Raw genomic sequence first — 15,508 nt, 5'->3', positions numbered from 1 at the left:
TGTGTGTGTGTGTGTGTGTGTGTGTGTATGTCTGTTGAATGTTTGAGCGTTTTTTTGGAAGGTTTGTATTTATTGAAAATCTATATATTTGTTTTCCCTTTTTTGTCTTTTTCTCTGTCGTTTCTTCAGGATCCCAGAACAAAGCATAAATTCAAGATCCACACGTTTGGGAGCCCGACCTTCTGTGACCACTGTGGCTCTCTGCTGTACGGCCTTATCCACCAGGGCATGAAGTGTGATAGTGAGTGCTTTGTGTGCAACCCGACTCACGTATTTTAACACAAAACAAAACCAAAACACCGCTCAAATGCCAACTCTACTCGCCAGTCACAACATTCGGAATTTGTGCTGGGAATTACTCCATTGTGAGGAGAATAAAGGTTTTCTTATTCTTATTAAAAAAGAGGCCTTGCCATTAATGATCTCTGAAAATTTAAAGAAAGGTTTCAATGAAAGAATAATTATGAAATAGTGCGGGTGTACCTAATGTGGCTTTCGAACAGGGGTGTCCAAGCTTTTTCGTTTGAGGGCGGCATGCACAAAAATGGAACTTCAAAATTCTTCAATATTTTGACACACGAAAGTCAGTCAAGACAGCAGTGTTGTATATATTGGTTGTATTGTCTCGTTAATGTCATCAGCTTTGTGTTAAAGGTGTTAAGGCAAATTGTTGAGGATTTTTCCATATTTTAGGGGTGGCCAACCGCCGTCTATCTCACAGAGTAGACCCGGCTCTGCATTTACCAACAGCTAAATCCCATGTCCATATTCAGAACCAAAAAAAAAGAACAAACTGTAGCAAAGTCACCATTTTTCAAACACTTACTTGAGGATCATTAATGTGATGTCTTCATAAATCAACCATAGAGCACAAAGTGGAAGAAACAATCTTTGCCCCTAAAATTGAATTAACTTCTCACTAACTTATTCACTCCAGTGTTTTGAAGATAAATTGTTATTCTTTTCATTATAAATGCTTTACTTGTATCCTCGAATAGCAAGTTAAGTTCTACACTATATAAACAAATTTATGAGTATTAATGGCACCTATTTTTCTGGCACTTTTCCCTTCTCACTCTGCCCACCTTCACCTTGATTTATCTATCTATCTCTCTATCTATCTATTTACATTTTATTTTTTGGGTCACGTCGCGGGCCACTGAAAAATCGATGGTGGGCCGCAAATCGCACCTGGGCCAAAGTTGGGACACCACTGCTTTAGAGCATTCAGTATAGGTCCCATAAAATACAAGATCATGCGTTATCTTAAATGCACTGTGCACATGCAAATCAAATTAGACCCTGCCAGTAAATGTGAAATATTGATGTAATGGTTGCAGCTGGATCATATGCTCGAGTATGCGATATGAGCTGCATGATGCGATGTTGTATAAATGGTGTGAGCATTTGTAATGACACTGAGTATGGTCATTACACAGTTCATGCTGAAACAAAAGCGAACGGCGACTGTAGAAACCCAAAAAGAAAAATGGCTGAAAAATCTGCGAGATTGTGGAGGAACAAACGATGAAGTGCAATATACGGTAACGCAGTCCTCAATGTTATTCTAAAACATGTGGATCAAACACTTTTTTTTAATCTTGTTCTCCAGCGTGTGATATGAACGTCCACAATCAGTGCGTCATGAATGTGCCCAGCCTTTGCGGGACCGACCACACGGAAAGGAGGGGGCGCCTTTTCCTCAAGTGTGAAGTCAACGGCGAGAAGCTTCAGGTCACGGGTAGGTCGACTGATCATTTGCTTAATGGGTACATCGCTGCTCGAGTGCACTTGTCTCAGCGAGAAAATGCTGGCTATTGGCCTGTTTCCTCTGTGACCTCGGATCAGATTTAACACAAAGGCCATCTCATTTGATTCGGAAAGTCACCCTCAATCCTCTGATACCATTAACCTGAATTAAATCTCTCTGGCCATTTATTCTTCCCACTTATTATGCAGTCAGTCTCACTGCTAACAACCTGGCCGACTCTGCTGCTATCAGTTATCAGTATGGCATAACAACAATTCCCCCATTTAGAAAACAAATCAATAACTCTGCTGGAAGAAACAACAACACAATCGGAATGGAAATCCTAAAGTGAATAGTCCAGAAGTGGTCCGCCACATGGGTTACTATATATTCAAAGAGTTTGGACTGGGCTAGCAAGAGATACGGATGGAACTCACTTGTATCTCAATTATTATTAGCTGATGCAGTGTTCACCAATCAGATCTTTCGATACAATATGCAGACTTTTCTTAGTGAGAATTTACTGCCCCTCAGATTTTATGTTGATTCTATTTATGCTGATGTGATGGCCGTCTCTTAAAGTGAACATATTATGCAAATGTGGCTTTTAATTCCCCGTATGCACATTTTTGGGTCTCTGAATTGCCTGACCACCCATCATGTGTGAATTACACACCCAAGTCATTTTTGTGTTCGCCAATTTATGAAACATGTCTTACTAACCACAAAAGCTGAGTTGCGCGGCAGTTCAGATGCAAATACGCACTAATGTTGCATGATTTGTAGTCCCGAGCCAGAATAACGCACCCTGGTTGAACTTTACCAACTTGTCAACATTATAAAAAGAACATTTAACAAACGCCTTACTTTAATACGCTAAATCCTCTCGCTCTAGGTCCTACTCCGGTTCAAACATATATGGCTGTACATCTTATTCTTTCTCTTGTTTGGTTCTCTATTTTTGCCCTATATATTTTTTCTCTTATATTTTTCTCATCAGTTGCCCCGGTAACACAAAGAAAGATGTTCTCATTTTGGCACACCCCGCAGTGGAGGGGCACAGGGTGACCACTGGCTCAGTTGCATGAGACAGACCAGTCCTTTAAAAGCAGCTAATCTCATTTAAAGGATCATTTTATATGGACACAGTCAGTGGTAAATGCTTTGTTTTCTGAACTAGTACCCTCCATTTTAGTAGAAACCATGCCTCAATTAATGGGCAAGGTCTATCATCCACTTGAAACAAAATGGTGACTCTCCTCAAATAAAATGGCTCCTCTTTTCCCCCCTGGAAAAAGGATACTGCAATTACCTCCATTCATAGTGCCCATTTGTGTGAACAAAACGTGTTGGAACAAAAAAAACAAAACCCAGCAGTGTTCCTACGTTCACTTGACAATACACTTGAAACATGCATGACTCAGCAGGTGTGAAGGTTCATACACCGGATTTCCGTGTACGATACAATACAATACAATACATGCTGATTTATATAGCGCTTTCACAACAAAGCGCTTAAGTAAACAGTTAATGTAAAGTAAAATAATCATCACAACACATAACATAGTAGCAAGTGTGGTTTCAATTCTGTCTCAGTGGCAGTTTGGATTTGAGTGTGAGAATTGTCTATCTCTGTTTAAACCCTGCACATTTGTGACTCTGATACACTTGACGTAGATCCTATTGATTTGTCTTTTCGAGCGCCTCTTTTTGCCCGTAGATGAGCAAGCATCTGTAGTAGCTTTATACTGCTACTCTCTGGGGTTTCCTGAGATTTGCTGTGGTACATTTTTACTCACATTGTGTCCTCTGTTCCTTGTTCTTTTTCATTCCGACTTGTAATTGCAATGGATAGTTTTAATAAATGAGTGGCTCCCAGAGATAATTTTTTTTAACTTCTAATTAAACTGGTAACGATTGGCTGAACAAAACAATGAGGCAATAATGTTGTCTGTCTCATTAGCAACTAAACACCTCCAGCATGTCAAATATATCAGTAGTTGTGTCATATGGTCAGAAAAGGCAAAGTACTCCCACTCTGTACTGAAGTAGAAGTACAGTGATCCCTCGCTATTTCGCGGTTCGTTTATCGCGGCTTCAGTGCATCACGGATTTTTTCAAACATATTCATTAAAAAATATATATATTTGTTTTTTTTTTCATATACATGGAGTACAGTACTGTATATGTTGCTCTATGTGACTCGCTGTTGTTTTGCAGCTTCTCACGGACCGTTTGCGGACTTTTTGTGGACTTAAAAAAAAATTGTTTATTGGTCGCTACTTTGTGGATTTTCGTTTATCGCGGGTGGTTTTGGTCCCCATTAACCGCGATAAACGAGGGATTACTGTATAGCTACAGTATGGGTACAAAAAAAAAGACTGGTAAAAGCAGATGGACTGATTTGAATCCTTTACATAAGTAAATGTTCAAAAGTACAGACTCTGAAATGTAACTGTAAATACAAAAGATGAGACTTTTGTACTAAGGTCCATTCCACTTTCACCATTGTGGTGGCAGAGAATTGATTTAATTCAAGGCTATTGCACATTGCTTGGTTGCTCTTCATGCAGGTTTCTGCAATGCAGTACGCGATGAGGAATGCTTGCGGTCAGTTGGCAATCACAGCAGAACATTTCGTAATGTGATGAAGGAATTCTGAGGTACATTTCCGAGGCTCTCTTAATCTCTGAAAATCCTCTTTCTGCAATTTGTTAATTTTGAGCTCCGAGGGCAAAAGAAATATCCTGATTATGCTTGCTCTGTTTAAACTGTCATTAAATATATAGTTGTCTCTTTAATGCAAAAGCTTTTTGTGAATGCAACAAGGTACCCTGTAGGGATGAACGTTTATTCATTCATTCATTCATCCATTTTCCGATCCGCTTTATCCTCACAAGGGTGGCGGGGGGTGCTGGAGCCTATCCCAGCTGTCTTCAGGCAGTAGGTGGGGGACACCCTGAACCGGTTGCCAGCCAATCGCAGGGCACACAGAAACGAACAACCATTCGCGCTCACACTCACACCGAGGGACAATTTGGAGTGTTCAATCAGCCTGCCATGCATGGTTTTGGAATGTGGGAGGAAACCGGAGTACCCGGAGAAAACCCACACAGGAGAACATGCAATCTCCACACTTGAAGACCGGAGCAAGAATCGAACCATGCATCTCTGCACTGCGAGGCCGACGCACTAACCACTGGCCTACCGGGCCGCACAGAGAATAATAATAATTAATAATATGGCAATGGTTAAGGACATGGTTTGTAACACACACAAAAAAAAGTCGAGGTGCCCCTGAGCAAGGCACTGACAGCACCGCTCCAGCTCAAGAGGTTAAAAAAAGCTGTCCGCTTTTTTAAAGTATTGAAATACACTTTGTGTGATTATTTTGCAGGAAAGCTTGCAAAGACATACAATTCTAATTAGTAAAGCCACTTTTAATGACCATCTACTGGCTGGTGCGCCAATATTATTGACTGTTTATGTGGGAGTGCCACGGCAAGACTAGCAAAAGTATCAATCGGAATGATTTAATTCATTTATTCTTTTCTGCTTATTCACATTAGACCTCAATATTGCTTCGAATGTTTTGGCTGGAGATCTGTAGCACAATTTTCACATGTAATAACATCATTAAGGCTTGAGTAAATAACAATATAGTCTGTAAATTGATGTTAATATGCAGTGCTAAAAATTTCAAACTGACCGCAGCTTGTAATTCATGATGCACAACAGCCCGAATTGTGTAATGAGGCTGCTCTGTAAGCAGCGCAAGCGTCTGCGTTTGTCTGGAATGGCTTTTGCTTCTTATTTGGAGGCATGTTGTAAATCCTCGCTCTGCGATGACAGAGAATTAGCACATCGGCCAGAACAAAGATGACGACGGGGTGCAGACAGCGGTCTCATGTAATCATTCGATTAGCTGGCTCACTGAGGTCAGCGTGTCGTGAGGCACTGAACCTCAGTGACTCGTTCATTTATCAAATGAACAACAGGCGGAGGAACAAGTTAAATTATGGCTGGGAGGTGGGCAAGCAAAACAAATCAAAGCAGTTTCAACGTTGACATGTAGCCAATCAGGCAAAATACCCTTCAAAGAGTAAACACGACACAAAATAAACACAATTCTTACGATGCCGACCTGTGATGCAATGGGTCGACCATATAAGAACGTCTCGTAAAGTGTTCTTGTGAATATGTGTGTGCAGATTCTCAGTCTTCCAGGTCATGCTCACGCACAAAGGTTGAAGCAAAGTAACTGGACTTGTTCTTGTTTGCTGAAGACGTTTGCCTCACGTCGGTGGGTGTGTCACTTGGTGTCGGTCAACAACACAGTGTTATTTTTATTGCCTGGAAAATTGTCATGACTGTCCTGCATATCATTCGGTTGTAAATTCCCCTTATGGCAAAACAATTCTTTTGGGCCACTCTTCCTGTGGAAGGAGACAAACGTTTGTGTGGAGGGATGTCAGGACCTTGTTAGAAGCAGACGAAACTCTTCAAATTCTTGACCAATTTTGACCCGGGTTAATTTGTCAGAAAATATCAGAAATGCAGTTATGATACCAGACAGTTAATGTTATAATCGGGGCTTTCATAACACACACACACACACACACACACACACACACACACACACACACACACACACACACACACACACACACACTGTGATTGACTGGCGACCAGTCCACGGTGTATTCAGCTTCTTGCAGAAAGTCAACTGGGATAGGTTGCAGTTCACCTACAACTCTGAGGTGAGGAAATGTGCTGTAGAAAATGGATGGATGGCTTCTGTGCGTGTGCGTATGTGTGTGTGCATGTGTGTGTGCACGCGCACATGCACAGAAGTGATGTACTAATCGCACAGCCCACTCAGGCCATCTTGTATTACAGATTACATTAGCTGCTGTTGACGCCAAGCAGGCAGCCTTCCAAACAGATTTGAGTTACTCAGTTTAAATAGCATGTTGCGTGGCACGACGGGAGAATCTTGACATCATTTTTTTCATGTAGACAGCACTGCTCTCAAAATAAACAGCATCCAGTTCAGACCTCTCTAGCATCAGTTGCATATGAAGCGGGGCTGCCAAAATCATTCAACTAGTCACGACTATAGTAACGATCGAAATTGTCGACAATTAATTTGATAGTCGACCTCGTCGTTTATTTTCTTTTGAGGCGTTGTTATTCACTCAAAACTCTCTCGTCTATTGCTTCTGTAGGCTGCTTTTCTGTGATGTGCATGTGCAGTAGTGGTAATCCAGTCGTCTGTGATGTAATCTTGTGTCATGGCTAACCGGTGTTAGCAAGAGTCTGATAGTGAGGGCACATATCAAGATACCGGTACTCAATGTGATGCAAACCTGCTTTTCATGGAAGCATGGCGGGGATGCAAAAGCATCTAAAAATGAAGGACATTGTGGCTGATGCTTGATTCTTTTTCTGACACAGGGACAGTCATCTCTCAAAGCTCGCTTTAGCACACACAGGTTGCGGTGTGTGTTGGATGTGATGTTGTAACACAAGGTCATGTTTGGGTACGCTAATATAATGGAACATATACTGTTCTATGGATCACAGAAGCATTGGTCAGTGAACAAAAAACAGACACCAAAACACAAAATGGTCTCTGCACGCTCTCTCACTCGCGAGTTCTCTCTCCGAACAACGTGATGCGTTTATAAACTTGGAAATAGGAGCACTCACAGGAACAGAATATGACTTTTAAAACATCCCCTCAACGGCAACAATGTTAAAAACACACGTGATCCGATTCATTCCAATTATTCGTGTTGTTAGCGCTACTTAGCTACTGCTGTTAGAGAATGCAGTTCAAAGTGGCGTAAGACAATACAAAAGTTGATTGGTTCCTGACCTGTTTTTTTTTTTTTTTCTGTGACTAAAAAAGGCCACAATTTGAAGAATTGGGGCCAAGCTGTCGAGCAATGGTCTGCTAAAATGATTCAAACTTGGATGGGTTTTAATATTGTGCATGACTTATATGTTGTTGTTTTGCAATGTATGCCTTTTGTACACACTTTGCTTGAGTTAAGTGAGCTCTACTGGTGTGCCAATCCATCACGTTGCAGTGGCGAGAGCCAAGAAGTTGTGCGGGAAGCATTATGGCTGCCCTTCTTTCAAACAAGTAGAAGAGGCTGGCAAACAAACAGCCTTCTAGCAAAAAGACTTGCAAAATGAACTCATTTGTCACTGTCGTGATCTCAATACAAAAATGCTGAAATTGGGTCCTTGTGGGAGAAACGGGGCTGGCGGGGAGGTGCCGAAGGAAACACAAGCGGTTTTGTTTGTGTGATGGAGGACAACTGTGGTGCTTTAGTGCCTTCCTCCGCTTTGCCATCACTCAGGAACACAGCGCTGTTGTATTGGTCAGAGCTGAGCATGCCATGTTGGACTCAACAATTCTTGTGTTCGCTGACTTGTGCAAGTATTCACTGTATAACTCAAGAGCATCTTTGTGCATGTAATTTACTCCATTGTAATTCAGTTTTTGCCTGTTACGCAACTCTGCCACCTGTAGGTACTGTGGAGAAGTGGAAACTTAGCCCTCAAATGACAACCACATTTTCTGTATATGCACAGCTTTTCTGATCAAGATTTCGAGAAATTCTGGAAAATATTGACTCACAACAGTGGAGAAAAAAAAATCCTGGATCCCCACCTCCATCCAAAATTATGACAACATGTAATGGATTTTCCCTACTGCTTATTGTATTTTATTATATTTTATTTGCATCTTACCACAAAGCTTAATACACCCATTTTCTCGAGCAAGTTTCCTCATGAGGGTCACGGGTGAGCTGGGACCTATCTCAGCTGCCTTCCAAATGTGCTGTGGTCAAACAAATGAATAAAAAAATGTCGAAAAACAGTGTAATATTGACTACGGGGTATTCTCTACTCACTTTTTCAGCTCAACTCAACTTAATATCCACAACACGTTAAAAACAACCACCGCTGCATACAAAGTGCCATCCTTCAATTAATATCAGACATATTAAAAAAAAAAGATACATTTAAAACAATATATAACCAGGCAACACAATAATACACAAAAAAATGTTGCGTTTCAGGCCGAGTCAAGGGTCAAAGGATAAAATAGACATTTTCTGCAATACTATTTTCAACATCATTTCAAGGTTTATTGTTCTTTGCACTGGATTTACACTATAGGTCTAAGTGGGAAAAAATCCTGTAAAGTTAGTGCTTATCAGAGCTTCAGACTGCCCCTAAATAGTGATATTTTGGCCCTACAATGTGAGATAGCACAACTGCATTTTACAATTACTCGGATAAAGTTGCAGGTTTTTGGGGGATGTCATATTTTTTGTTGCTGACAATTTTCTGCTCCCCCTTCAGCCCATTTATCAGTAGCATTGTGAAAATGAGTGAAAATGTGAATATTTACTGTATTTACAAACAAAACAAAACAAAAATGTTCATCAATTTAATCATTATACTATGTGGCTTGTCTTTGTAGAGTATTCAACCGAAAATATGTCAAAAAGGATTTGCAATACATTTTGTTTTCATTCACGTTTATACGATATAGTAATTTCATTGCAACTGGGCTTTGCAAAATAGAGTAAACCTTCCTTTTCACAAGATAGGGAACAAGGCCCAATTTACAGATTGCTTTTGGTTTAATAATATACTATTACTTTAATAGAGCTACACATCAGCATGATGAGATTGTAATTATATGAGAATTCCACGCATGAGTATGATTCAGTCTTCATCAGCAATGTTTTGTTTTCCAAGTCTCCCTCATGTGCCCTGAATTCCTGATCTTTGCTATTCTCCGCTGCATATGTATTTCGTCTAAATGCATTAGGCCTCCACATGTGGCTTCTCATTCTGCCAGCCAATCATCCAGACAAAAAAAAAAAAAAATCAAATTTTCCTCCCATTAGTGTCTCTGCTAGGAAAGAGGGCTTGCTTGAAGGTAGAGTTGGGCTGAACTCAACATTTTTTACAGGCTTTGCACACAGCCTGACAGTGGACAGTGGTATGCATGCAAGGATTTAGGCCCCGAGCTTCTTCCACTTTGAAGTCTTCTCTCGACAATTCCTTCTTCATAGAATAACTGACTCACTGGCACTGTACACGCATACCAACGGGTTTTTGCCAAGAGGAAATTGACTTCAAGATCTTGCCTTACTTTGTTGAGTTTCAGCAATCTAAGCACAGGGAAATGCATGCAAACTCTACACAGGAAGGCCAAGATCCAAACCCAGAAGCTCGGAGTTGATACGCAGACATCATCAATCATTACCGTGCCATGCTGCCCATCACTTAAATGATGTAGGCGCAATGTGGATTCGATTTTTGATGTAAAAAGATTTAAACTACTGAAAGAGCTTTTACTTCTTGCATCTGCTTGACGTAACCTCCTCTTACAATCAGTCTTCTCTTCACAGACTGGGGCTAACAGTTCTTTTGAGGGCAAAAATTGTTGCAAAAAATGCCACATCAAAGCCAAGGAAAAATAACTTAATGCCACGGAACATTTTTTTCCAACAATTCAAACTCATAGTATACTGTACATCTGGTTGTAATGAAATACACATTTTCCGTTAAGTTGAGTCAACCAACCAAGCAGCTCTGAAAGCTCATCACTCTCACACTTAGGATACTTAATGTGCCCTTCTCTTCCTTCATTGTGCAACTTTAAATTACACGTTGCGAGCTATTTATTATTCTTATTCTTGTTTTATTTATTTATTTATTTATTTTTACAGAGTTTAGGGGTTTGCACAGAGGGAGATTTATATTAGGGCGGGGGGAGAAACTGAAAACTTAAGTCACCTTGTTTGCCGAAGGAGTCAGAGTGCAAACATGGCTGACTTTAACTAGTGTCAGTTGAACACAAGCCCCAGCATACGTGTACATACGTGTGTGTGCGCGCGTGCGCGTGTGTGAGTCAAGAAGTAGAGTTGTTGTTATCACTGGCATGAGAGTACGGAAGGAAAAAACTGGACATTGAACATACAGGAGCTCTGCTTTCTTTTTTACAACAACAGCGTACACGTGTATGGAGAGGGTATGTTTTTGTGCGAACTGTGTAGATGCGTTTGCACATTTACTTTTACACTTAAAGAACGCCATATCCTCAAGTACACAACATGCTACGGTTTGATTACTATCCAACATTTCTACACATTTGTTTCACTTAAAATGGATTTCAATTTATATAAAAATGAGGACTGCATTTGTAAGGTTTCATCCTTCGACATGAGCCAGCTAACAATATTAGAATGTGTTTTCGCCCTCTACCGGTTCAGGCTGGAAGTACAGCTGAGACACGACAACAGTAATAATAATGTTTGATTTATATTTTTGGGAAGACGTTTGATTTGACAATTATTTAAAAAACTAAATGATATCTGCTCAGTGTTTGATATTATTCCACCACTGATGAGAGTTGGAAGTGAAATAACTACATCTAAGTACTGTTGAAAAAAAGGATTGAAAAGCGAAAAAAGGATGCTTGTGTGCTTATGACGAAAACAATCTATTTATTATGTTTGCAGATGATAAAATTAGCTTATTCAAATTGATTTTGTCTGCCTCTGGTTGCTGCTCTCTACCCTAAAAACCCAAATCGAGAATATTTAACCACTGTATTATTGTAGAAGCCACTTTATTTTTCACCTTTTTACCCTAAACTTGCACACAGTCTAATTAATTGTTGTTTCCTGTAGTCATACTACCATTATTTATCTCATTCTTGACTAAATAAAAGGTCTGTTAGCCTCTTCTTCAGTTCCCCTCACATTGTAAAATCATTGGTTTGCATGCAGTGATTTCACCTGAGCTGAATTCTGCTTTAGTTTCATCTGTGCACAGTGTGCAGGATGTTTTGTACAAAGTAAAATCATCTTCGTGTACCTCTACTTGTGTGTTTTGTATAGTTTAACCCGAACCGCAACCCTGGTTAATATTGTACACGTAATAATTATAGTTATGGTCGTTAATATTACATACTTATGTCCCTATTGTGTCATTTTTGTTTTCTGGCCATCTCACTGAAAGAGCCTTCCCCTGATTTTGCTTCATCTAAAGCTCAGTCACCACAATACAGATGCACGCGCACACATGCACACACACACATACACATACACACATGTGTGAACTGCATGTTTGATCTTGAACACCTGCAGCGTGTTTCACTGATGTTCACCTGCCGTATTTGTTTTGCTTTTGTTTTTTTGTTTTTTTTTAGCTGACCAAAAAGGATTTATACAGATGAAATGAAGCTGAATATTCATTGAGACTTCAGTGCAGTTGAAATGCAGTCGTGTTTCCCTTTGAACAATCAGAGATGCTATTCAAAAAGGAAAAAGCAAAAGCAGTTCATGGTTGGCATTTGATTTTCAAATTTGGGGTTCTTTGAAGTTTCGAATTGGTCTTCTCACATGAATTTGTCACCTGTTTTTTTTTTTTTTTTTTTGACAGCCTGAAAATAATTATTTTAATCCAAATTTCACAAAGACAACACATTTTTACCACACGTTGAAATCTCAAATTCTGTTATAAATAATTTATTTTCCAATTAAATTGTTTGTATTGCCTAAAGAAAAAAAAACAGACCAACTGGTGTATATAAATTCAATACAACATGTGCATGTCCTCCCCCAGTTGTCTACATTTGCCGAGTATTTCCCTTATATAAATTCAATACAACATGTGCATGTCCTCCCCAGTTGTCTACATTTGCCGAGTATGTCCCTATTTTCTCTTGATTTCTTTTAGTTGGTGAAGGCAGGAATCTGATACCCATGGACCCCAATGGCCTGTCTGATCCATATGTCAAGCTCAAGCTCATACCTGACCCCAAAAATAAGACCAAGCAGAAGACCAAAACCATGCGCTCCAACCTGAACCCCAAATGGGACGAGACCTTTATTTTGTAAGTAAATGCCGCTTTCTTTGTTCAGTATTTGATTGTTTGGGGTATTTTGTAATTTGCTAGACCATTATATAACTATCCACATGTTCCAGCAAACTGGAACCCACAGACAAGGACCGCAGGCTATCCGTGGAGGTGTGGGACTGGGATCGGACAACCAGGAATGACTTCATGGGCGCCCTTTCGTTTGGGGTGTCGGAGCTCATGAAGGCTCCGGCGAGTGGATGGTGAAGACCAATTTCTTGACGTTCATCTGCCTACCTTTCAAACTTTGCGGATTGCATCCTCATTGACTCATGTTGTCCCATGGGTTGCCAGGTTTAAGTTGTTGTGCCAGGAGGAGGGAGAGTATTACAACGTTCCCATTTCGGAGGAGGATGACGGGAATGAAGAACTGAGACGGAAATTTGAGGTGAGGATTTGCCTCTGCTTGTTTACTGACATTTTGATCACAACAGTTGATCATGCTCTCTGGCAGCTGGGAGGTACAAATGTACACGGCAAAGAATATCCCACCTTTCAGGGACAAAGTGAATCTGAAGAAGTCTGAATTTTCAATGATTTTAAGGTAATATGTGAAATCAGCAACACTATTAAAATATTGTTTATGCAAGTTATTTTGAGTGTTGCTATTTTGCCCCGTGAACTTCAATGATTCTCTTTGAAAGAAGTTGGAAAACCTGCTTTGGTAAAAGTCTATTGAAGTACTTGCAAATTCAGAAGAATACTTTTTAGTTATGCGAGATTTAGCTTACTGTTGGTATTGTATGCAGGCTAATTGTAACATTCTCATTATTTAGTGTTAGGTTGGGACTCATCGTCCATTATGCATTTTAACTTGAGCTTAATTAAAATAAAAGTGGATTAGGGTTGGTTAGCCTGACTTCTTATAAATATATGATATGTGTTGTAGATATCCTTAAATCAAATACCAGCTTGATTCCAATCATTGCCTGCTTGACAGTTAACTTCGGCGCACATTGGATTTTATTTACTCCTCATTTTTCGACGATGTTTAGGGTCGAAAATTGTTTGCTAATGCTGGTCATCAGGTCTGCTGAGTGAAAGAGTAGTTCTCTGTGCTCGTCGTCGTGATTGCCTCTCCTTGTGTCTAGAGGGAGCACGTGCCTTCAGAAAGAAAAAAATAATAAATCAGCGCATTCATGCCATAGAAATTACCCTGAAAAAGAAAGCTAAAGCTTTGCTTGTCAGTTTTATCATACCGTGGTGCTCTTCTTATGACCACTGGATGTCAGCAGATAACACAATATATAGCCCAGCACTGTCAAAATTACTGAGCCTCGCCACGTATCATATTTTACATTCGAAAAATGTAATGGCACACCACCAAATGGGAATGTATACATTGGAATAATGACGATGTGGTGTTGGAAGACCATTTATTTGTTCTGTCTTCACTATACATTGCAGGCATAGATGACTGAAGACATTTTATGACATTCATTAATTCATTCATTCTCAGAACCGCTTACCCTCACTTGGGTCTCGGGCATGCTGGAGATACTAGCTGTTGATAATTTATATATAATTTATAAATAACACTTTTTGAAATTAGATCATTTCCTGTGGTGAAACTCATGGCTTTAGACATCTGAAGAACATTTGGCACTATACAGCGGACCCTCGCATATTCATAGTTCTGCACCTGAGGAATCATCTATTTGCGGATTTGAAAATAAATAAATAGATAAATAATCATGTTTGTTTGTTTTTTAAATAAGGAGGAGGAGTTAATGCAATTATATTCCACGTCAGGTATTCATAGATTTTCGCTATTCGTGGGCCAGCCAGGTCCCCTATGCACCGTATACCTGTACGTATAATTTCGGAATTTAGAATTAGGGGTTCTGGTCCCCCTTTTTTAAGACCATAAAGCAGAGGTCGCCCAGCCTCCATATTCCTCACTCCCATTAATCACACCTCTGATTCTGATTTGTTGCCACAATATTAGAAACAGCTCGCACAACGACATAGTGCAAGTCTTCACCCCTGCATACGACAATGAATGCTAACGGACAGGGTGAATCATTATGACATATTGTCTGAGTCAGGCCCGTTGGTTGCTTCTCCTTATGGTTCCAGGACCAAGCACTTTCGGAAGACTCTGACAGGAAGAAAGTAAGGCTGCTCGCTCGGCTCGGACAGGCTCTTGCCTTTGGCCAAAGCTTCAAGGTGTGCGGTGGTTTGATGCAGTCTGCTGCGCTTTGCACATCAGCTAGACTCTAGTACATGCAATTAACCAAACTAAAGCTGCTCATACTTTGTGACAAGCTCGTTTGAACTGAATGTTTCCTGACCTGGAAAGAGGAACCACGTCATTGGAATGCTTGAAGTCTGTCAGTGAGCTGACACAGAATGTGACACAAGTGTACGTATTGTACAGTGTATCATTTTCGGACTTGTGCAGTCAAACCAATGTTTGCTGTAGCGCAGTGTTGACTTTTCACATCGGTTGAGGCTCCGGTTTTGGAGTAAAAGGGTGTGAAAATGATGCGTTTGCTTTGCTTTTAATGCATTTGTGATGGCTGTTAGCTCAAGTATCTCTGGATTCTGATTTTAGCCACGATGTCAGGTTCAGCATGAGGTTTGGATCTGTTTGTCCTAGCTGAGAATTTAGAACACAAAATATGGTTGGAGTTTTATGCATACTTGGTAGGATTTTTTTTATTTTTATTTTTTTAATGACAAGCGCAAAGACTGATGATGGTTTCTGTCAGAGATTTTCTCGGACAGAGTTAAAGAAATGACTCAGCACACAGGAAAATTGTCTTCTATATCGGCGGGGGGGGGGGTCTGTGGGG

The 15,508-nt window shown here is 40.2% G+C and overlaps 1 protein-coding gene across 1 annotated transcript in view; it reads left to right on the top strand.

Moving 5' to 3' along the window:
• LOC109519811 (protein kinase C alpha type) overlaps window positions 1–15,508 on the top strand; it is a 91,648-nt gene that overhangs the window by 47,599 nt on the left and 28,541 nt on the right. Inside the window, exons 4-8 of the mRNA XM_019876569.1 lie at window positions 130–241; window positions 1,613–1,741; window positions 12,530–12,686; window positions 12,779–12,913; window positions 13,005–13,098. Of these exons, the coding sequence (XP_019732128.1) occupies window positions 130–241; window positions 1,613–1,741; window positions 12,530–12,686; window positions 12,779–12,913; window positions 13,005–13,098 (627 nt within the window). The remainder of the gene's footprint in view (window positions 1–129; window positions 242–1,612; window positions 1,742–12,529; window positions 12,687–12,778; window positions 12,914–13,004; window positions 13,099–15,508) is intronic.

This window comes from Hippocampus comes, unplaced genomic scaffold (genome assembly GCF_001891065.2).
Source record: "Hippocampus comes isolate QL1 unplaced genomic scaffold, H_comes_QL1_v1.1 scaffold51, whole genome shotgun sequence".
Taxonomy (NCBI): domain Eukaryota; kingdom Metazoa; phylum Chordata; class Actinopteri; order Syngnathiformes; family Syngnathidae; genus Hippocampus; species Hippocampus comes.
This window is presented reverse-complemented; position numbering and strand designations above follow the sequence as displayed.